At 42.2% G+C, this 23,073-nt stretch overlaps 1 protein-coding gene across 1 annotated transcript in view; it reads left to right on the forward strand.

The window, feature by feature from the left end:
* The window catches only part of LOC139215877 (ephrin type-A receptor 7), a 136,647-nt gene that overhangs the window by 25,191 nt on the left and 88,383 nt on the right, over window positions 1–23,073 (forward strand). The window contains exons 2-3 of the mRNA XM_070846913.1: window positions 9,945–10,009; window positions 11,941–12,613. Of these exons, the coding sequence (XP_070703014.1) occupies window positions 9,945–10,009; window positions 11,941–12,613 (738 nt within the window). The remainder of the gene's footprint in view (window positions 1–9,944; window positions 10,010–11,940; window positions 12,614–23,073) is intronic.

Genomic DNA, 23,073 nt, shown 5'->3' on the forward strand with positions numbered 1-23,073 from the left:
GGTTAACATTCGAGCTTGTCACTGCAACAGGGGAATGTAATTGTGTTTGCGTGTGTGTGTGTGCGTGTCATTACGAGAGTGACTGTTGAGAAAAACTTTCCCTCTCTCTACTGCATCTGCCTTCAATGACATTTCGTCTAGTTTATTCAGAACCTTTTGAGATTTACTTGCAAACAAGCGTGACATTTTTAATTTGGCACAGTCTGTAATAAAGCAGCATTCTTATTTCTTCTGCCAAATTGCTCGCTCGCTTGTGCACTCACACTGTACGTACTGTATCGAAGCATGAATAACCTTACACATTTTTTTCCGTGTTCATACGTATCTAGAATAATCTGTAAGATGCACTCTTCCTTCATCATGTGTAGCCATGAAGCCTCGTGTTATGCAAGCGCATTTAAAGCTGGCTCACCGAGCACCGCACATATGTGCGCACTGTTGCTGCAGTATCTTAAATAGGGCAATGCATGTCATAATATGGATGTCTCCCTGCATAGAGCTAGAAGAAATCAAAGTCATGCTTGTTATTTTCTAAAAGCCCTGTGAAGCATCCTGTGTTCAGTTCAAGGCTGATCGTTTTCCAAAAGCCCATTTTTATTGGCCTTGCAGTGCAGTGGAATGAAAACATTTATGTCACTAATATGCTTTTGATTTGAAAAATGGAAGATTTTGAATTTTTTACTTTAAGGTAGCAAGGTTGTGCTTTTGGACAGTGCATTGATATTCACAGTCTGGCTGCTAGAACTTTGACAGAGAGTTAAGGTTTCCTATTGGAGGAGGTAGCAGTTGTATTCGCTCTATTGCGGTGTGAGAGCGCAGTGTACCACTGGATTGCAAAGACTTTAAGGAAAGAATGCCTCTTCAAAATAATTTGAGTGCAGCAGGTGAGATTGTTTTTTATGCTATGTGTGGTATCATGCAGGATCCGTCACTGAATAAATAGTAATAACTGGAGCACCATATTGCTGGCTCTATTACAGCTACCGATACTGTGCAAATTATTGTGTTCCGAAGTTAATTATTTGTGTCACGTTTAATCCCTTAAATGCTAATGAGGCAAAGAAATGAACAAACTGTCACTTCCTTTTTCTCTCCGTTATTTAAATCGACCTAAAAATGTTTATTGGTCACACAGTCAACCTATTCCTGCGGCCGACACATTCATTACGTCGCCTAGGTTTGCACTCATTAGGCTCTATTGGCAGCTAGGTCATGAACCCAGAAACAGAGAGCTGAGTCATTCCAGCATGGAGGAAACACTTTTGACATCTTTCATCCTCTTTCGCTTTTCCATCTCTTTTTATGTCCTTTTTGATTTCTGCCAAGGAAATCACCAGCGTTTTATTTTCAGCTTTGCTTTTAGTGCTGTTACTGAAATGGTTTCTACGTTTGTCCCTTCACTTACCGCTCCGTCCATCCTTTAAATAGTTCTCCTTGCATGGTCCACTCGTTCCTTTAAACGGCCCATACCTTTGCTAAAAACCGGGGTTAAAGTGGCTTCCCTGAACCTAAGTCAGCAGTCACAGGGGAAATTGAAGGTATTTTGGATTTCTGTGTCCTGAATGTAACCTGATACATTCTTTGATAAGTGCAGTTGCTTTAGAGTAAAATCCGACATTAATAGGTCACCCCATCTCCTTCAAAGTCTTCCTTTAATTTTTTATAAGTCAGGTCTTTACTGTGTGTCGCCTTGTTCTGCTTTGCAGAAGTTTGACTTTCTGCTTAGTTGCCACTAAAGCACTCTGTCGTAACAATAAGACCTGACAGCGCTTTCACTGCTCTCACTATATCAATCCAGACAACCAATTACAACCTTTTACAAGATCCTACAAATGAAAATAAGTTCCTTTGGCCTCTGGTCTCTCACTTTCTCTCTGTCTTTTACTCTGTCTCTCTCTTTCGTTCTGTCTCCATGTTTCTTCCTTCAGTTCCTAACCTCTTTATCATTCTCGTTTCTTTTCCTGTATCCGTGTGGGAAATAAAGGGGAGGGAATATCTATGCCTTTGAGCTTGGGAACATGGTGGAATAAAAATGCCTCGCAGGTGTGTGTATATTCAGTTGCAGCAGGCATAACTTTAATAGCATCTCTTTTTCTTTCTCAGACGCCTGACTCTACCAGTGTTTCTCATTTTTCCTTTTTACAGTCAGCACTCACCATTTGCCTAAATTTTGCTATTTGGTCCTCTCCAATTCTTTTCTAAACACACACTCGGTGCTACCGCTGTGTCTCTGACTCACTCAATGACTCTTTTCTTTCATGCTCTAAAGCACACACAAACATGCGTACACACACTCGCTTTATTCCCCCTGGAAGCGATTTGTCTTAACAGGTGGTCATTCAGATTCAAGACTGGCACTGCAAGAGAGGTAGAGAGTAGGGGAAACTGGGAGGAAAAACTGAGAATTACAGGAGGAGGAGATGAAAAAGATAAGGCAGGAAAGATTGAGAGTGAATAGAAAGAGAAATAATGTGTGGGGAGCATGAAAGGGACACGGACATTATGTACCATGTGATGTACTTTAGCTCAACTCTAAGGCTGAATGCATAAAGGTTGTCGCACCAAAGTACTACAAGCTAAGGTTTCTTTAGGTCTAGTAAGGAAAAAATTCCTTCTGCAAAATTCTGCACTTCAATTACTGCAGCCTTCCTTTTTCCAGTCTGCCCAAGTCAGCCAGAGAAAATCATTACTTAACAAACAAGACATAACAAATTTGACCATTTGACCTCTCCTCTTCACATCGGTGTATTGGCTGTTAGTGTAAGCAAGCATGGATTTCAGGATTGTACTTTACCATATAAATCTGTCAGAGGATTACTACCTTGATACCCAACATCAGCCCACAGGGTATACCTCGTCACACAAAAGCTAAAACCCAGCTTTGCTCTTTTCATTAAAGCCCACAGGTGGCTCGATCAACAACAGCTTACATGCAGTTAGTGTCATATTTCACTATATTCTTTTTTTTTAAATGGAATTATTAGATTTATTATTAGAATATTTTTTATTTGATGCTCTCTGCTCTGCCCAACATTTGTGTCCTTTTACTACATTTTTGCCTAATAAACATCCATACAAGATCATCAATGAATTAACTGATTGACAAAAAAATCTAGTAGGCCTACCACAAGCTTTGATCACCAAATAATTGCTGAAATTACTCAAAAAAAACACCAAAGTGAACAAGCGGATGGCCTGCAGAACAGCAGAACCTGGATATGTAAAATAAATATGATCTGCAGTCCGTTACAAACCACACAGACTAAAGTGCAGAAATATTTTTAAAATAAATCAAATCTCTACATCTGACTGGCTCTGCCACTCTAACCACACTTTGATAACTTCAAGCGCAATGATAACATGTTGATTTAACTTGTAAATAAACTCTCAACTACCCCCCTGCCCAAACACACCAGAGGCCCAGTGTAAACATTAATTTAAATATTAAAATATAATATAGAAATCTTACTGATCTCCAGTCAGTAGCAGTATTGTAACAAATCACACAAACTTGGTGCACACTGACTGCTTGGCTTTCATACTTTAAGAATATTTAGACAGAAACTAGACATTTAGAGAACCAGGTTCAAAAGGAGCTATGCTCTCAAACATCTCGGTCAGTGATCTCTGTCGGGCTGGAGGCGGCCAACAGCATGTAGGTAGTGTCTAGCCATCGCCATACACGTCCTCGCAACGCTTGTTTAAATGCTGGAACAGACGTGTGGTGTTGCCTCATGTTGTCGCTACGGTAACGGGGCAAGTTCAGCACAGTTCCCGACTTTGGAGCATCTTCTAACACCCAACGTGGGTCCAGACAACTAACGAACTGCTCCTCTTTGTGCTTTAGAGGTTGTTTTCTTTATCTACTCTCACTCCCATATTTCACATGGAGTATAGGGCAGCTTGTGCTGTGTGTGCAGATGAAGCCCATGTGGCCAGGTGTTTCCGACTCTCAGCATTTAAAAGAAAAAACCAAAAACTTTTTTCGCAGCTTTTGCAATTTTAAAATGGCGTTCTATTACATGGCAATGTCGGTTTGAGTTCGGTTTATCGATCCATCCTATTTGACAGCTTATTTTACTTTTCACCCCATTGTCACGCATTATGTAGGTAATTGCATGGTGGGCTTTAGAAAGCTGCCAGCCTAATCTCTTTACAGTATGTCACATTGCAGAAGTTGAAAGTTTAATGACTCCGTGTAAAAGGAGAGCCCCGTTGAAAGTTTATGTGCTCAGCTGTTAGAAATGCTATTATACTACCACTGGCTGGCTCTGCTCGTGTGTGCGTGTGTGTGTGTGTGTATCAGGGACAAAGTGAGTTCCTTGACACCATTTGTCTCAGAAGATGGCGCTTGTGTGTTTGTTCCTGATTTGTGTGCGTGTCTGTTTATACACAGCATTTATCTTTTATGTGCCTGTTTGTGTTTTTATGTGACACTTCATATCCCCATCCATTTATCCTGTTTTATCTGTTCTACAGCAGTATTAGTGTATTGCTTCTATTGAACTATATACTATCTTCCTTCCCACGTCTTTGAGCAGCAGGGTGTTGTGGCAAATGGCAAGATCATTCTTCATATGAAGTGCTGCGATTTGGGCCCTCCAAGTCCCATGTTCCCACCCTACTGTAGTGTCCTCCAGCAAGACTGTAAATCCCAACCAGCCTCAAGGGTGCCTCTGCTTCAATAATTCTGTTTAGGGGGAAGTGAAAAACCAGTCTCCCTCCTTGGGGATCAACAAACTACTTGCTGCAACAGCTCTCTGGAACAGGCGTACATACCTGTGTATTTTTCATTGCTACACATGTCTAAAATTGTTCCCGTTTAACTCTTCGATACATACCTACACCACCCTCCATCATCTGTCTCTCAGGGTGATTGATAATTGTTGTAGCTACTGTATATACAGCCATGTTTCTCTGTGTATTGCAGCAGTTTTTTTGGCACTTTTGGGGTAGTTTGGGATAGTGAAGTCTCAGGTTATTGACACAAGGCCAAGTGAAGTCTCTAGTTTGTTGAAGCAAGTCCCAGGCCAGGTGTTAAGTTATTCAGACAAATACAATTCAATAGTCTGTCAGGCCACAGGTCACTAAGGCGAGCGTGAGTCAAATTTCAAGTCTGTTGAGACAAATTCTAGTCAAATAAAGCCTCAGGTCTTCATGTCTGATGTCACTGTAACAATTCAAAATCAAGTCACAGGTTTGTGAAAGTCTTTCATGCAAGTTCAGGTCAAATCTCAAGTCTTTGAGGGTAAAATCAAGCCGAGGTTTCTTGACTGTAAGTCAAGATGCCTCCAGACCTTTGGGTCTTTATTGCACATTTTCCTGTCAAAGCTGTGATAATAGTGTGTCCCCATAGGTGGGATCAAGTCTCTTTAGTACCTAGGGTATTCTATATGTGTGGTTATGCAGGGAGTGTCTGTCACTGTCTCATTTACTTTACAACAATCAGGTTGCCATTTCTAATGTTTGTGACTTTCTCTGCTTTGGGTCCAAGTCTCAAGGCTACAGGCTCTGTTATACTTTCCTTTCTCGCACCTTCCGTCTTACTTCCAGCCTTCAGTTTCTCCTCCACCCTCCTGTTGTACAAGAAGGATAATGGCTGGACAATATTTGTCCCAGTGGAGCATCACTGGCCTGTGGTTATCCCTATCTCGTTACTCTTTCTTCGGACAGATTGAGCTTCCTGAGCCCGACAGTCTGCAGTTTGCAGTGAGGACAGCTAATGCCAGAGTCAATCCTGCAATAAAACTATAGGTCATTACTGAGTCGCATCATGAAGTGAGCCTGTCATTGGGACTTAAACCATCTTTGTTAGAATATACTTTTGTGTGGCATCGTGTATTTTTGAACAGTGCTTCAGCAGAGACAGTAAAATGTACACTATTTCTACATACCTTTTGCTTATTAGGTGAATAAAAGTATCGCCCTACTTTTGTTTTCATTCTCTCTGCTCTTGCTTCTCTCCCTTCAGATTAAATACATGGTTTTATAGTCTTTATGATCATTAAAAAAAAAAAGTTGCACACACACTCGCAGAAATGAGAACCCTTAACTTTGGAAGCCCTTGAAAATTGCAGAGCTGTCTTCATGTTGCCGTTTACCGTAATAAAGGAAAAAATAGCCGTGGAAGAGCTGGCTGCACACTTGAGAAAGACCAGTTTTTAGTGTTGGCCTCTTCCTGAGTGCTAGTAGTTCACCGACCCCTTCCTCACTCTACTTGCCCTGAGTGCTGTTGTGTATGTTTCTCATACAGCTGTCTCCTCCTTCAGTGCTCTCTTTGTATCACTCACTGTGTCTCATCACTGTGTGTCAGCAAGGCTGAACAACTCAATTAATACATCACACAAGCCATAGAAAGATGAAAGAGTGGGAGAGGCAAGGGAGGGAGGAAGAAAAAGATGCTTACACTTCAGATACTTCTAATGAAACGGCTCAGTGCAAAAACGAAGAAGAAAGCAACTAAAGGTTCCTTAAAGCCTCCACCTCCTACACCCTCAAACACGCTCAAGCATAAACATGAAGGCAGTCAGATACATGCAGCCACATCACATGATATTAAAATCTACAATATCAAGTCAAAGATTCTACTCCCATACCCATAATGCATTCTGCAGCCTGAAAACCTTCATAAAGGTCTCATTTCTAAGAGAAGAATGCACAAGATGTTTTCTACTCTAAAGTGCACAAAACAGGGATTGCAGTTGCATGCCTGCTTTTTAATGTTGCTCTTTCAAAAGGCTCCTAGAACTTGAGAGTTTAGACATGCTTCCATTACTTGGGCAGTGTTTGTGCCTACTTGGGGTCATTCATCAAGGTTTTTTTTTTTTTTTTTTTTTTGACGGCTTGTTGAAAAGGTTTCTATAGTCTCCCTTTTTCAGACTTTCTGATAAAAGCTCTTTGATACTCTTCCGCCTTCTCCTATGTCTTCTTATTTCTTACATCAAAATATAACTAACTAGATGTTCTAAAGCTTACATAACAAAAAGCTTGCTCTCTTTACTTAAGCTTTCCACGTAATGTGGCTTAAGCAGACAAAACTCTATTACTCTTTATCTCTGTCTGTTGTCTGGCTGTGACTGTGTTTTATCTATTAGTGATGAAAGCCATCCTTTTGTGTCCTAAATAGGCCAAACGTACAAAAAAGACATTGGCTCACAGATCCACATTGTCCATTTAATGATAGCCAATTATTTATAAAACAACCTTTGAAATTGGTGTTTAGTAACTAATGTCTCATGGCTATTAGTCAGAGCCATGGGTAAAGGAGAGGGAGAGCTTTTGTGTCTTTGTCACATGTTCTTTCTTTAACTTTTTCCCCTCTCTACCTCTTTGAGTAAACCTTCCTTCCCCTGTGTTTGGTTTTTTTGCTAAACTTTTTTTTTTTGTCTTTCTCTCTCTGTCTGTCTCTCTCTTATCTGTCTCACAGTATTTCTCTCTCTCTCTCTCACTTGCCCCTAAGGGCCCATTAGCCTGTCTACTAGCCTGTGATTACAGGACTTATGTATTCACTGTGTGATCATAGTGCCAACTTTGTCCTCTGAGTCTCTCTCTGACTGACTGACTGCTCACTAAGGCACACTGATCCCTCTGTGTATTATCCGGAGTATTCATTTATTTGCACTTCTTGTGCCCCTTTCCCTCTTCTTTTCCTTTTTTCCGTCTCTGCTGCAGACTCGACTTTTCGTCTTTCTTTCTTTTTTTTTCATGCTGGCTCTCTTTCTTACGTCTCCTCACACTCATCCGTTGATTATTTTCTCTCAACGTCTCTCCTCGCCTCCCGCCTCAGCCTTCTGTGTCCCTCCACCACCCTTGGCCTCTCCCGCTCTAATCTTCTCCAAATGCCTCTATGTTATCAGCGAAACACAGAGCCATGCTTCGGGCACCCTGCAGTGTTAACCCAAAAACAATAAAGTTAAGTGTATAGTAAAGGACCTCTCATGGGTCCACCAAGGTTTCCCTGCACTCTAATCAAGGTGCCAGCGTCTCCCTTGCAAGCAAACCCAAAAAAAGAAAAAAAAAAATCACTCTCATTGTCCTCTAAGGGGTTTGGCTATCCAAAAGAGCAAGTCTTTTTTTATAATAGTGTTTACGTAACCTTGTATTAATATTATTCCTCTGAGCAGATAGTCATTGCCACATGATGACAAATTATAAGAATACCTCTTAGAAAGAAAAGTTTTCTCAGGTCATTTCTGTGGCAAGAAACACACAAGTTTAGTTAAAAAGTTCAGACAGTGTATTGATTGGAGCATTTTGGCACTCGCTGCTCTGTGCAAGCGTATAACATCAAACCTTCCTTCACTTTTGGTACATCAGTACATCTCTGTGTCAGAGTCCATAGCGTCCTTGTCAGAGAATGAGTCAGTATGATTACAGGTCTTGAGTCGCCACATCTTACAAGGCCTACACCGTGAGTCAGACTGCGTAGGTTTCTACTCTTTGCTCACAAGGACATCCATGTGCCTAGTTGTTAATATCGATATGGCCAAATGTTTGCCGTATAGCAGTGGGTATGAGATCAAAGTCATACTCCCATAAGATGAGGAGAAGCGGTTACACCTGCCTCCCCTAGAGTGCGTCGCACAGGTTTTTGATAGCCCTTACAAGGCGTCTGTGGTCAAAGCAGTGGAACAAAATACAAGTACAAGTACAAGTAAAAAGTATAAGAGTGAAAGTAGCATGTTTAAAAAATGCAAAATAGCGGTATTCGCACAAGGTGGTTGTCAGACCTCAGATTGCCTCGAGCCTGCAGGTGTTGGGAATACGGCAACAGAGCCTGAAACTCAGTGTGCGTTTGTGTGTGTGGTGCAGTGTGAGGCGCGGGGGTCTTTTTAAGCAGACAAGCTTAAAGCATGGGTAACTTTGGTATCAGCAAATTCCTTTAAAAAATGAGGCGATAATGCACCTCGCCATATGCCACTACAGATGTTGATATTACATTATAGATTAAGATAAATGTGCTGATGATGGCTGTCGTGTACGCCCGCTGAATACTAGTATGAGTATGAAACAACAGCCGTTCCCGCTCTGACTGCTCAATGACATCATGACTAGTGAACTGTGCCCACTTGGTTGCTATGCCAACTTTGGATTGAACAGGTTGCCAAACCACTTGGCTACTTTGATCTTCTGACAGGTGATACCTGTTACGGTTGTCATGGATATTTTGCAGATGTGAACATATTCAGATCTTTTACTTAAGTAAAAGTAATGTTATTACAATGTAACTGCAATGGAGGAGAGTTGACAGATAAATAGTATAAGAGAGAAATTTGCAGGTGAAGTAAATGTAGTTATCCTCCACTGTGGCGCTTTGGTAAAATCACAAAAATAACAAATAAGCAAAAATACCTGCTGTACTGACAGTGGATGGATGGATGGATGGTAAAAAGGCAGTAATCCACTGAGCTTCCTCTGGCTTCACGCCACTATTTCCTATGTAGCTGTCCATGGTTCTGAAAACAGGCTCGCTCACTCTGGTTCCCTGTCCATGGTGCTGAAAGGAAAACAAAGAGTGCAGACTTAAGTATAGTGTTTTCTTTGCTGCACTGTTGAAAGCTGTTTGAGAGTAGTCTTTGTCCCTGGGCTTGTTTTGAAAGCCCCGGCTTAAGTCCTCAACAGATGGTATTAATGCACTTATCAGAGGATACATTCATTCTCACCAGGTTTTTCCATGCCTGCCTCAGTGTTAATGGCTATCTTTTATTATTCCAAATGTAACCTGTCATGCTGCACTTACAATGTTAGACTCGTAAATTTAAGACTACTCATTCTTTATGAGTTAGTCTTTAGCATGTTTTGTTGTTATGCACTCATGACACACTGGTGACAAATTTATTGATACTGACAAGCTAAAATAAAGGCAGAAAGGCTTCATAATACCTCATAAATTGACCTCTTACCCTGTGCTTGTCTGTCTGTTTTTTCCTCTTTATTTCCTGCAGTTGTGCTGCTGAATTCTAAAGAAACTCAGGCAGAGCTGGGCTGGACGTCATATCCCCCCAATGGAGTAAGTATGGCTGCTTGCATTTTTCATTTTCTGTTTGTTTATTTGCTTGTTCACCCACTAGGCTCCACAACACAGCTGCTTGCTTAACAGCTGACAACAGCAGGCCACCCCCTTTTCATTCCTCCCATTCTCTTTGTCCGTGCTGTTTCTCCTTTTCTTTCTTCTGCTCATCATTTCCCATTGTTTCTCACACCTCGCGTTCGCCTCTGTCCCAGTCCGGAGCTCATCATTATCATTAATCGATGGCGCTAATCCAGGCTAGGATACTGCAGTGTGCAAACCAACCGCGCAGATAGGCTGCCACAGATAAATGGTCACCCTCTGCAATCGATCGATTGGGCTTGTAAAAACCTAGCGTTAAGTTATGACTGCAAGACAAATGCAGGAGCCCTTTTTAAAGAATCTCCCACCGCCGAAGCAGTTTGTCACTGACTTCCCACCTGGAGGTTGGCCTTTCCATGCACAACACACACCCAAGATGTCTGTTATATAACTAGCACGTGTAGGCAACTGTGCATGCACTGGCATATACAGCACGGTGTATACACGGATACTGTTTAGTGTGGCGTGCACTGAATCACTGTCAGCTTGAGGTGGTTGTTGGATCATGTGTTAAGCAAAATCTAAGATTAATCGACTTGTGTGAGTCACCTACCAGCCCCAATACAACTAAAAGAGAACACACCGCAGCCACTTTAATTTAGTCACCTTGGCAGTATTGCAGTATATCACATTACCATCACAGATAATCTGTTTTCACTGTCTGTTTTGCTGTGTGTGTGCGTGTGTGTGTGTGTGTTTGTTAGATAGTGATAAATCCACATTTGGTGCTCAGCTTACCTTTGATTCTGTCAAATCAAAGACTCTTGGTGATTCAAATAGTGACATGGAGTTGCAATAATCCATCAAGTATGGTCAAATAATGTATCTGACAAGAGGTTTTTCTCACTCATGCTCAACTGCAGAGCGCACCGCAATGGGAATAACTCCCTGATGGGGGAACAGATAGCAGAATGGACTATAACATATCATACATATATATTAAATTATAAGTTTTTTCTAGGAATCTCAGTTATTGAGCCAGGACAAAGGCCAAAATGTGGCCTACAACAGACTGGGTAAGGCTAGATTCATACACACAGATGGACCAATACTTATCAATTATTCAAATAATAAAAGACAAAATCCCCTTATTCCGTTGCCATTTTCAGGACAAAAATCATTTCCAGAACTCATTAGACATGTAATCTCAATCATGTCTAACATGTAACAATCAATCTTTCATTATTTCAATGCCAAGATGATACTAAATGTTAACAGACCATATTTACACTTCACCACTTTCATTTTCAAGACCTTTGATTCCTCCTAGTGTATCTCCTTTCCAAAGTATACGGTGTTGGCAGAAATATTTAACATTCTTCTCAAATGCCACCACTTTTAGTACCAAGTAGGTGGTGGAGATCATAATAAACCATCTTAAAAAGCAACACACTCTGACCCACACTCTCAGAAACACCACTTAAGGCTGATGTAATGACTGTATGTGTGCAGTCTGTCATTTCCTTTGTGATGTTATTAAAGAATCTGAGTGCCAGTGTTGTTTCAGACACCCACTCATTAGATTATGCCATTAGACTGTTAACCTGAACTGACTGTAGTCTTGCTTTCTCTATCCTTTGTCTTTCTTTTTCATTACCTCTGTTGCCTCTGGCTCACCTCATTTTACTGTTTCTTTTGACTTCTTCATATTATCACTTCGTTTCTTCTGTTGTTGGTGTCCTAATACCATGGTCTCACTTTTCATCTTGCCTTTACCATGCTCCCTTCCTGCTCCTCTCTCATCCTCTTCATTACACCTCCATCTTTAATCCTCTCTGTTGTCCCTCTCTCCTCGTTTTTCCCCTCCCCCCTTGTGTCCGTCTCTCCAGTGGGAGGAGATAAGCGGTGTAGATGAGAAGTACAAGCCAATCCGGACGTACCAGGTGTGCAACGTGATGGAGCCCACGCAGCAGAACAACTGGCTGCAGACCGGCTGGGTGGCACGCCGAGGTGGCCAACGCATTTTCGTGGAACTCCAGTTCACTCTGCGTGACTGCAACAGCATCCCCGGTGTGGCAGGCACTTGCAAAGAGACCTTTAACCTCCTCTACGTTGAGTCAGACAGGGACCTTGGGGGCGTGACCCGAGAGGACCGCTACACCAAGATAGACACCATTGCTGCTGATGAGAGCTTCACGCAGGGCGACCTGGGTGAGAGAAAGATGAAGCTGAACACCGAGGTGCGTGAGATCGGCCACCTCAACCGCAAGGGCTTCCACCTGGCTTTCCAGGATGTCGGCGCCTGCGTGGCCCTAGTGGCCGTGCGAGTGTACTACAAACGCTGCCTTGCAACCGTCCAGAACCTGGCAGTGTTCCCGGACACTGTGGCTGAGGCTGCCTTTGCCACACTGGTAGAGGTGCGAGGCACCTGTGTCAACAACTCTGAGGTTGACACAGACAGCCCTCCCAGGATGCATTGCAGTGCCGAAGGGGAATGGCTGGTGCCCATTGGGAAATGCAGCTGCAGCGCCGGCTATGAGGAGGGACACAGCAGCTGTGAAGGTAGGGAATGAATAAATAGACAGTGCGATACGTGGATAGATGAAAGACAACAGAAACAAGGGGGGAACAAAAGGAACAAAAAAGGGATTGTGTAAGGAATGGAGAACTAAAGAACCAAATAAAAGAACAAGATAGACATTTTTGCAAAGCAGACGTGAAAGTAGGAGGGAGGGAAACTGATTGACTAATTCAGGTACTGTTGATGTCTTTCAGTTCTTTGCCAGAAATGAAAATGAAACTGTAAACAGTTTTTCTGATATGAGAAAGAAGCGGAAAGTGAGAACACAGCAAAAAATATCCAGCTTTTAAAGTAACTTTTGTGTAGTTTTGAGCCCTCAAAGTTGCATTTTCTTCCAGAGCAGTTCAACTTTGTTGAAAGGTTTGTAGAATGTAATCCTAATGTGTTAAAAGAAGAGAAAACAAGACAAATATTTACACTACTAAAGAAAAGGTTGTAAAACTTTATTTGCAAATGGCAGATATTAGTTGAGAATGTGTCATCACACTGCAGACTTTCTCATGTGTTCAAATATTAGAGCAGATGTCTGTCAAACTCCACTCTTCTTTGGAAATCTTCAAACTTCAGACTTCATCAGCCCAAACTGATCCTGCCTCAAGTGACATCACTTGAGGTAATTTATTTGACAAAAGCCTTCACACAGCTGTCTTTCACAAATGCAGTAGTACTCTCCAAACTTGACCTAAGTATATAAGTATATAATATAATAAGTATAAGGATATAAGACTTTAGCATTCAGTAATAGACAAAAATGATTTATGAAGATGAAGATTTTTGCAGTGAGACAGAAGAGAGGGAGACAAGTGGGGGAAGAAGAGGGAGCAGGAGATGGAGAGATGTTGGAAATGAGAAGTGAGGCTGACAAAGTTGCAGAGAACTGAAGGACAGACATGACACAGATACTGTGAGAGTGAAGACGAATGGTAGGAATAATTGCATGTGAGCAACGAACAAATGGAGGAATCAAAAAGAAAGCCCTGTTAACAAGTGCTGAGACAACACACACACACACACACACACACACACACAGGGTTACATGAACCACTGTCAGTGTAAAGCCAGTGGGTGGCGTGGGGTGTTGCACTCTGACGTAAATAGAGATGGACAGTATTGGAATTTTTTTGTCACAACCCATTGCTCATTCAGCAGCAGCAGTTTGATCGCCTGACTGTTGCTGTTAGCTTTCACACCCCATCTTGCATTGTTCTGCAATGCAACGTGGGTGTTGTGGTCACTGAACAGCAGACTGTGTGCATGGTAATGGAGGGCTTATTTAGTGGGAGTGCTGCTGAACTTCACCTTGAAATTATTGCTCCGGTAAACGTTCAGATGATTAAACCTACGTAAAGACAGACAAGGAGATAACAAAAAATTGGAACTATTGTCCCTGTCGAGTTCTCCAGCTGATACAGTAATTAAATTTAAATAGAAAATAAATGGATGACAGCAGAAGGCAGAAAAGGAAAAGACAAGAAAGGATGAGGAAGCAACTTGTATAGAGGCAAACAGTGAGACTGCGGGCACCTCTCACAGATTGTAAATTTGATTTAATGTGATTCATCATACTTGTTATTTCCATCTGAAGCATCATTTCATTTCCCTGTGCTAATATTTTTTTCATTTTGATTTTAAAGCTAAGTCTGTGTTGATAATGGTGCTATAAACTAAATCATTGATCACCACTCTGACATTTGATGATGAATGAAATATCGCCACTGATGATGGTTTATAGATGCATGTGATGAAATAATGATGCGGGCGGCGTAAATAGTCACAGCTGTGCGACATAACAACTGCTCTGGCTTTGTTAAAGAGAGTTGAACGATGTGGCACAATTCAAAGAATTACACCTCTTCTTTGCTGTTCTTTCCACCGAGTGGTGAAGCAGACAGGACTTCAAAGTTACCTCCTCCTTTACAATACAAACAAACAACAGATGATAATTAACGTGAATAAAAAGCTCCAAAAACTAAAGATGTAACAAGATAACAAATATAAGGCAGGCAGCGATCAAGCTCATAGGGAGTTAGTAGATCACAGATATAGGCAGGAGCCTGACCATGCAAGGCTGGGAAAACAAGCAGTAAAATTTTAAAATCAATTCTGAAACTCACAGGTGAACTCGCAGTGAAGGGCAGCAAAGATTGGTGTAGTGCAGCACTTTGTATCAACTGCAGTCTTTTGGATGTTTAGCCTGCTGATTCCAGAATAAAGTGCATTGCAATAGTCAAGTCTGGAGGAGATGAAAGCACAGAACTCCTTTTCTAAGTCCGCAGAGGAGAGGAATGATCTGATCTTGGTTAGCAGTCTCGAAGATAACACCTAGGTTACGGGCCTCTTTCTGAACATTATTAGATAAGGCACCCAGACTAGAGCAGAGGTGGTTAACGCCGCTCAGAGGGGGGATACATGGCCTTGTGGAGGAACCAACAATCTGAGAGAAATGTAAAAAAAGAAAGTATTAGTAGTAAAGTTGGCAGAAGCAACTATTCTGATCATAAGTCATGCAGAACTTTGGATGTGTTGCAGAATTTCTGGTGCTGCAGTAAGTGTCTGACAGTTGGAGATCAGCACTACTCACTGATATTGGCATTTGGTCTCTGTGCAAACATAGTAAGTGTTGCTTGACCTGTTTTTGTAGTTACCAACAATGCTTTTTCTTCAATAAAGCTGAGCTGAGGATTATAAAATCTGATGAACAGACAAACCAACAGACACTGAGAACAGAATAGTGAAGAGCCATGAGCACGGTTAGGAAACGCTGGAAGGACAGAGGCTTTTTTTGGGGGCTCTTATTTAAGTTGTGGATCTAAGGTTAGAAGGTGTAATATACTGTAAATATACTCCCCTGGGACGATTTGTGATTTGTGATTTAGGGCTGTATAGTTCAAATTGAATTGACTTGTAGTGGTTAAGAGAAATATGGTATTTCTAACAGTGACAGAAGAATAAAAACCTTTGAAAGAGAAACAGGAGAACAACGGGAGAAGAGGACAGGCCAGGCATGTTGCCAGAGGAGCGAGCAGACAAGGATGGTGAAGTCCAGTGACAGCACCAATGAAGACAGGAAGCCCAGAGAGACACAGAAAAAGAGAGGGATCTTATACCGTATCTTTAGTGAGTAACAGTGTGGCCTACTAGGTGACAGGGCCTGTCCTTCTTCTTAAGAACAGTCTGTCCACACACACACACACACACACACACCTGTACCTGTGTATATACACACGCACTTCCCCTGTAGTCCCTCATTTCTTAGTTAAGCTGTAATGGTATGAATATGCAGCCTCAACCCCCGACATCTCCCACTGCACCAGAGCTATTGATCAGCCGTAATGCTCCACTAAACTGAGGAATTGCGCTGGGACTGCTCATACACACATATAGTAAGGACACACACATTCAGTAGCTGTGGTGCATGCAGCTACACAGCAGAGACACACACACACACACACACGTTTGGGTTGATGTAATTCTGTGTGTGGAAGAAAGACACAGAGTCTCTGTGTGTGCCTGATAGAAATGGATTGTGCGATAACAGCAGTGTGTGTGTGAGGGAGTTTGAGCTTGTGTGTGTGTGTGTGTGTCACAATCACGCTTATGTACGTGTGCGACATGCACTTGTGACTGCTGTGAAACATAATATAATGAATGCAAAACAGGCAATCACATCGTGTCATAACCATAATGTTCAGCTAATTTTCTGTGTGTGCTTGCATACAGTTTGTGCAGCTCCTCTAACTGCGTCTTATTTACTCCTGGGTCTATTTGTGTTACTGAGTGAGTGCAAATGCACTAAGTGTCTCAGTGCAGGTCAATAATATTGAATAGCCAGTGAGTAGCTCCTGATAATGGTGTTGTGTAGTAGAGAAGAGGATTATTACCACACGCAATGTAACAGTCTTGCCAGACCCAGACAACAGTGGATTACTACAGATTATAGCAACTGTTGTCATAATATACTTTATCTAACCTTTTGTGCAATTTCAGTGTTGATACAGGCGTTATTATTAAATTGCTGACTTCTTGAAATTAACTTAAACTTCCCTTCTCACCTCCTTTTCCCAGGGGTGGTGGTGTGTCTTCCTCAATGTATATGTAAAGAGAAGAGAAGCTTCTATACAGTATGTTTTGGGGGGGTTTCACAGGCAGAAATTCATCGAAGGAAGGTATCTCAAACCGAACCGAAACTGCTTTATTTGCAGTATTTTACTCTGGATAATTTTGTTGATCACAATGCAGGAACACACATAAAGTGAGACTAATGCCCTTAAGTCCCTTTCCCATGCTGAGATGCTTTCCCACACGACAGCGATGTTTGTTATTTTCTTCATAACAACTGAACAAAACACACCCGGGCACAAATTTGTAATCACTTTAGATTAAAAAGCAGGCACAGGAAACTGCATAATAGACAGCACAGAGCAAAACAAGACATTTTGACATTTAATCATCAAATTAGCCTATATGATTACTTTCAACTGGCTTCTGAAATGCGTAGCAGTTAAGTGGAATGCCGTTCCCACTTACAAACCATCTTTATTTGGATTGATATCTGTGGGAAATATAATCATCCCCTAAATTAGAACATCGGATTTTCAATTTTCCTGCTTCGTGCATAATAACTGAGGGAATATCTAATTGTGGAAAGCCGAAGCAAGAGCATGCATGTGGTGTTAAAAATCTGTTGTTCTCAGTTCTGTTTGCTTTATCTTTTAGAATTAAGTTACCACAAAAAAAAAAAAAAAAACCATAGAAAGAATGAGTGAATGAATAAAGTCTTGGCGCCTAAAGTCAACGAGAAACACTTAATCCCCAGTTGCTCCAAATACTGGAAGACTGTGGTGGCACTTGACCAGCTTCAAGTTGAGAATGTGAAGAGGAGTACGAATGTGAAGGAGGATGTAATTGAAAATTTGCATATGTGCCCAGTCAGCTTCCTCTTGTCCAATAACAGAGCAGAAGTGAAAAAAAGAAGAGGGAATTAAAAAAAAAAAAAAAAATGGGAGCGGTTAGAGGTGAAATACAGTAGTAAAGAACCCTCCTCTGCTTTAGCTCTCTGTCAGCAAGACACACAGCACTGTTACTACGTATCTTCACCCTGCATCCAGTCACACATTTGCGCTACATGTAATCACAGTGGTGAGCACATACATGTTATCCAGTATAATTATGAAATGCCGCCAGCAGGAGCAGACCAAGGGGAAAATAAATTATGTAATGATTCACCTTGCAAATGCTGCGTTTCATGTGCCTGTGTGTTTGTGTCTTATTGTGTGCGTTTCTTTCACACTCATGAGCTCCATCCTGTTCTAATTAAGGCAGGCAGCTCTTTTCTATATAATTACTGAGTGTTGCGCATGCCTTCAGCAGATTCTCTTATTATCTCTGTTGTTTGCTGGTCCACAATCCGGCTCCAGGCACATTCACCACCCCACTATTCCTTCCTATTGCTCTCTTTTCCTCTTTAATTTACTACCTGCCTTCCTTCTCCTCCCATATCCACCTCATGCTTCTTCATTTCCCTCACCCATTTACCCCCCACGCACTCCCTACACTACCCAAAGAAGCGTGCACTTAATTTTTAGCCCACTGATCTCAGTGGTGCTTCATGACGTCCTCTTAAACCTACTCTCTTAGTTTACTTTTTTCTCCCATCATCATCATCGTCATCCTTCTCCTCAATTACTTTTTCCCCCTCTTTCCCTTCTGTCTTTTTCCACCCCTTCTTTTCAATATTCCCTCTAACATGCTGTTTCCGTCTCTCCGAACCAGTCCTCCCCGCCCCCCCTTGTGGGGACCATGTGGCAGGGTGAGATGGGGTGAGGCAGGGTGAGTCAGGTTAACAGGCTGAAATCTGCTGGAGAAGCTTGGAGATTTATCTGATGCGTATGTGGGAGAGGGAGAGAGACGGTGTGTGCGTATGCGCATTTTTGTGTGCTCAAAATTTGGCACCGGTGCCCAATCATATGTTTGTGGAGTCGTTCCCTCTGTTGCACTCGTCTTCCCCTCTGTCTGTTGTCACTTCTTGTCATGTCCTCATCAACCCTCCCTCTCCCCTTTTCTCTCAGACAGTATTCGCCTCGTATTTTCTTCTTTGACTTTTCCTAAGCCTTCCTTTCCTCGCTTTCCTCCGATTGATTTTTGCCTTTATACAAAAAAACCCCTCTCAAAGCTGCTATCACTTACCACCCCCACTTTCCCTCTCAAGCTTCTGCCTTTCATTTCCCTTTTCTCTTTTCTCACACTTTGTTTTTTACCCTTTTTTTTTTTTTTAATACTAGCTCTCCCTGGCTCAATGCCACCCCTGCCCATCTGGTCCTTCCCCCTCCCTCCATCTCTCTCCTCTCCAGCCACGTCACCCGCTACTGTTAGTCATCTCTCTCCCCAGCTTTCATTTTAAATAATTCACATTCTCCTGGGAGAAAGACAAATGTGTTCTTTTTAGCCCAGCATCTGATGTATTTATTTAGTCGGCCAGCCATACAACAAATGGGCAGACAGCACAAGTACACACTCGGACCAGCAAACCTTTATACACACACACACACTCACAATATAAATGTAGAAGCATTTCCACATAGACATGCAGTACATGCGCCTATATGCGCATGCTCACTTGCTGAAGGACCATTAAAATGTCCCTTGGTTATTGAAAATGTGAGCTGGAGGGAGGCCAAGCATTCACCATTCATCCTTCCCCTGCTTTCCTTCATCTTGGGAGACTGAGGCAAGGAAAGAAGGAAGCGAGGCAAGGAAAAATCAAGCAATGAGGCATGAAAAAGGGATATTATGTGTATGGAAGGGAATGAAAATGTTTGGCAAGGTAAGGAAGGAAGAATTTCAGAGGGAATACATGGCATTCCAGAAAAAAGCAGTCGGGTCATTGCACTGCTTGTTTGCATGAAGTATGAGATGTAAAAGTTGAGGATGATTTCAAACAAACACAATGGTGGTGTGGAGAGTTGTGTCAGAGAGAGGAAAGAGGAAAGGATGGGCAATATTAAATGAAAAGAGGGATGACAATAGGGAGAAAAGCAGGAAGAACTGAGTGTTGTATCAAACTGAAGAATTAAGTTGATGTAGAGGAGAGGGAGGATGCAGGGGGGGGTAATGATAGTTAGAGAAGACTGGAGGGAAAGGGAAAAAAACAGGAAGAGAAAAAGACGAGGAAGACGAGAATCACAGAGAAAATGGGCAGAAGCCTGCAAATTACATGCTACTTGCATCCATGTCTCTCCTTTCTGCCTCCTCTTACCACTTTCAATCTTCCACACCAGACTCATGAATTAAACAGAGCCGACATGAATGCATCAAAGTTAGAAAAGGTTGGCATCCAGCTTAATCATGTTGCTAACTCAACCGACATGACAGCCTCATTTCTTCTCTGCCTCACTCATGACCACTGAGCTGAATCAAACATCCAGTTAAGGTAGGAAATATCCTGTACGAGTAACTCTTGAATGTAAGTAAGTGACAGGTATGATATCAGTGAGGCATAAAAAGAAATTATTAGGACAAATAAGACAGCTCTGTTCCTTGTCATGCGGGTTCCTTATCTCATTTTCCCTTTTTTCCTCTTTGTTTCTTATTTTTCAGGAATTGTACACTTTCATACTTATTCTAAGACCACTGCAGTATTGCCAAGGAACGGCGCAATACATGTGGTTGCATATACAATATGTGTTTTCAAATATAATATTACATAGTGTAGGATTTGGAATTGGTTGCTCTCATTTTAGATGCTCATGACTACAGTTAATCGTCAGGTAAAAACCTGAGATGTAAACCTAGCATAGAAATGGTACACAGAAGGGACAATAAATTATAGATCAAATGGAACAGTGAGGGAAGCCACAGCTGTACATATGGCTGTAAAATCTGCTGTATATTCTCTTGATAATCCTCTACATAGCCATTTGTTTAGAAAGATGGGAAATAATAAATAAAAAAAAGAAATGTTTTTGTTTTAACCTGTAGTGTTGAGTCAACTCTTCCAGCCTGCTGTCCCCAAAGGGTCTTTGACCCTCATTACAGTGAGCCGCGGTTGTAGATAAGGCGGAGATTGTGAATCCTGGGTCAAACACTCACAAAGTTGGGTCAGGACAAGCTGCTTCTTAGTATGAACATAAATTCTAAGTCTGCTTATGCCAGACTGTGTAATTCTTTGTGTCCTGAAGTGACACAGCAGAGGGATGCTGGTGCCCGAGACAGCTTACAAGTGCTTCAGTGTTATTGTGCACATGCAAGCACGTCGTGTAGGGAGAGGTTTTAGAAAGAGAGTTATTTTTGTTGGGTTCCAGCGAAACTAAGGAAAAAGAAGAGCATAGGGAGACTGGGAATTATACACAAAGATATAAACACGTATGCTACTTGGCTGTCATTCATGTGCATCCCTCCTCTGCTGTTAAAAATGATATATCGCAGGTGAGAAGGCGCTGTTGAGCAATTGCCCTGCTGTCCTACAATCACATCTTTCCATCCCCATTCATCCTCCACTAATAACTTTCCATCTGTTCAAAATTGATGTGGGATCAGTCTACAGATCTGCCTGCCCCCATTTAACCTCAGTGAAACGCACTTATTCTGTCGAAACAGTCAAAAGACGACAAGTGCCGCGGTGCATGCACGCAAGTGCACAGGCACACACGCACCTATTCAAAAGTAAGTAAGCCTTAACGGGAATCGCATTAGAGCTGTAATTATTTTTAGCATACAGGTCCTCACTGTGGTCACAGGAGTGAAATGAAAAAATAATCTCAGGTTGTGTCAGCTCAACCACTTCTACTTATTGGCGAACCTTTTTGAATTGTCCACATGTTGAAGTCACTTGAATTGTAAATGAAATCAATGAAAATGTGATGCAAAGAAAAGACAGAAGAGCTTCTAAGTCATTTCACTGTACAGTTTTCCCAAATTTGTACCATGTTATTGCGCGTTTGTATGAAAGTCTACATGTGTGTTTGCGTGTGACAGGCTGTGATGCCATTACTGTTTGCTGCTACTCTGCGTACGGGACTGTGTGTGTGTGTATGCGCCGGCTGTTGTCTCTGTATTCACAGCTCTGCTGTGGGGCCTGCCATGAGGCAAGAGTGCCCGCCCCCCTGGCTGCACAGGGAGCCTGGCATGCCAGCCTGTGCCAGCTTGGCTTTCCATCCCTCTGCCTTCCTCATTTTGTTGTCATTTGTCATCACCCTCTCCTCGTACACACTGATACACATTCAAAACAGGGCGCGCATCCCAACGGATGACTTTTGCAGGGTCACCTGTGCCTTGGTGTTCCAAATCCTTGCCCGTACATGCCCACGCGCCCACACATATTAAATGTACATCAGGATTTCTTGGACATATGCATTTTCTTATCCGCGGACCCACATGCAGCACCAGCAAGCTCACATGCACACGCAGAAACAAACAACACCACATATGCGCACTCAGACATGGGCTTACTCCCACTCTCTCACAGCCTCATGTGTGTTATTTGTCCTTAACCCACTCCATCTGTTTCTGTCTTCACGCCTAACCAAGGCCTGCCTACAACTCGGCACACACACACACACACACACACACACACACACACACACGCTCATTGTTTTGATGTATAATCATGTATAGTTCCACAAACCCCTATAGTCCTCATTTTGACTAGACAATCCATAATCCCATTGGATGGACAGGACAGGTTCATTAGCACTCAGAAGCACTCAGACACTCACACATCACTGGGAAAATACATAAAAAAAAATAAATCTAGACAAACACTTTGGCTAGATATTACTTTATATTCTGGTAAAGATGTGGAGGATTTGTAGACACACTATATCAATAATTGTCACATGCTCTCTTTATACACATGGGCATGTCCTTTGGTCTTTTTTCTCTTCCCTCTGTCGCTCTCTCTCACTGTCATTCACACACACACATACACGCACGCACACACGCACGCACGCACGCACACACGCACACACACACACACACACACACACACACACACACACACACACACACACACACACACACACACACTAACTGTAGCAGTGGGGAGCAGTGTGAAGTGATTGGCATCCTGAGGCGAGTGTTATGGGTGACATTTCCACTGTGCTGTGGTATAGAGGTCTCCTGCCGAGCCTGTAGTCCACTGGCACACCGAGAAATTGGGGGCATGAGGTGTTTTGGGTGCAGGGGTGGGTGGGGGGAGAGGGAGGAGGAGGATGGCAAACGTAGGTTATCACATATACATGCATGTGGATGAAGACTGATTCAGAATCACATACACCTAATCCCTTCAAACAAATCTAGTCTCAACCAAACCCAATCTTAACTAAAAATTAACCTAATTTTAGCTAAGTGGTCCCATCCTGGGACTAAAGGGGTTGCAAAATTACTTCTCTATAAATATTGGGCTTATCATGTGAAATACTTGAAAATAACTTGAAGATTAACA

Source organism: Pempheris klunzingeri, chromosome 16 (assembly GCF_042242105.1).
Source record: "Pempheris klunzingeri isolate RE-2024b chromosome 16, fPemKlu1.hap1, whole genome shotgun sequence".
Taxonomy (NCBI): domain Eukaryota; kingdom Metazoa; phylum Chordata; class Actinopteri; order Acropomatiformes; family Pempheridae; genus Pempheris; species Pempheris klunzingeri.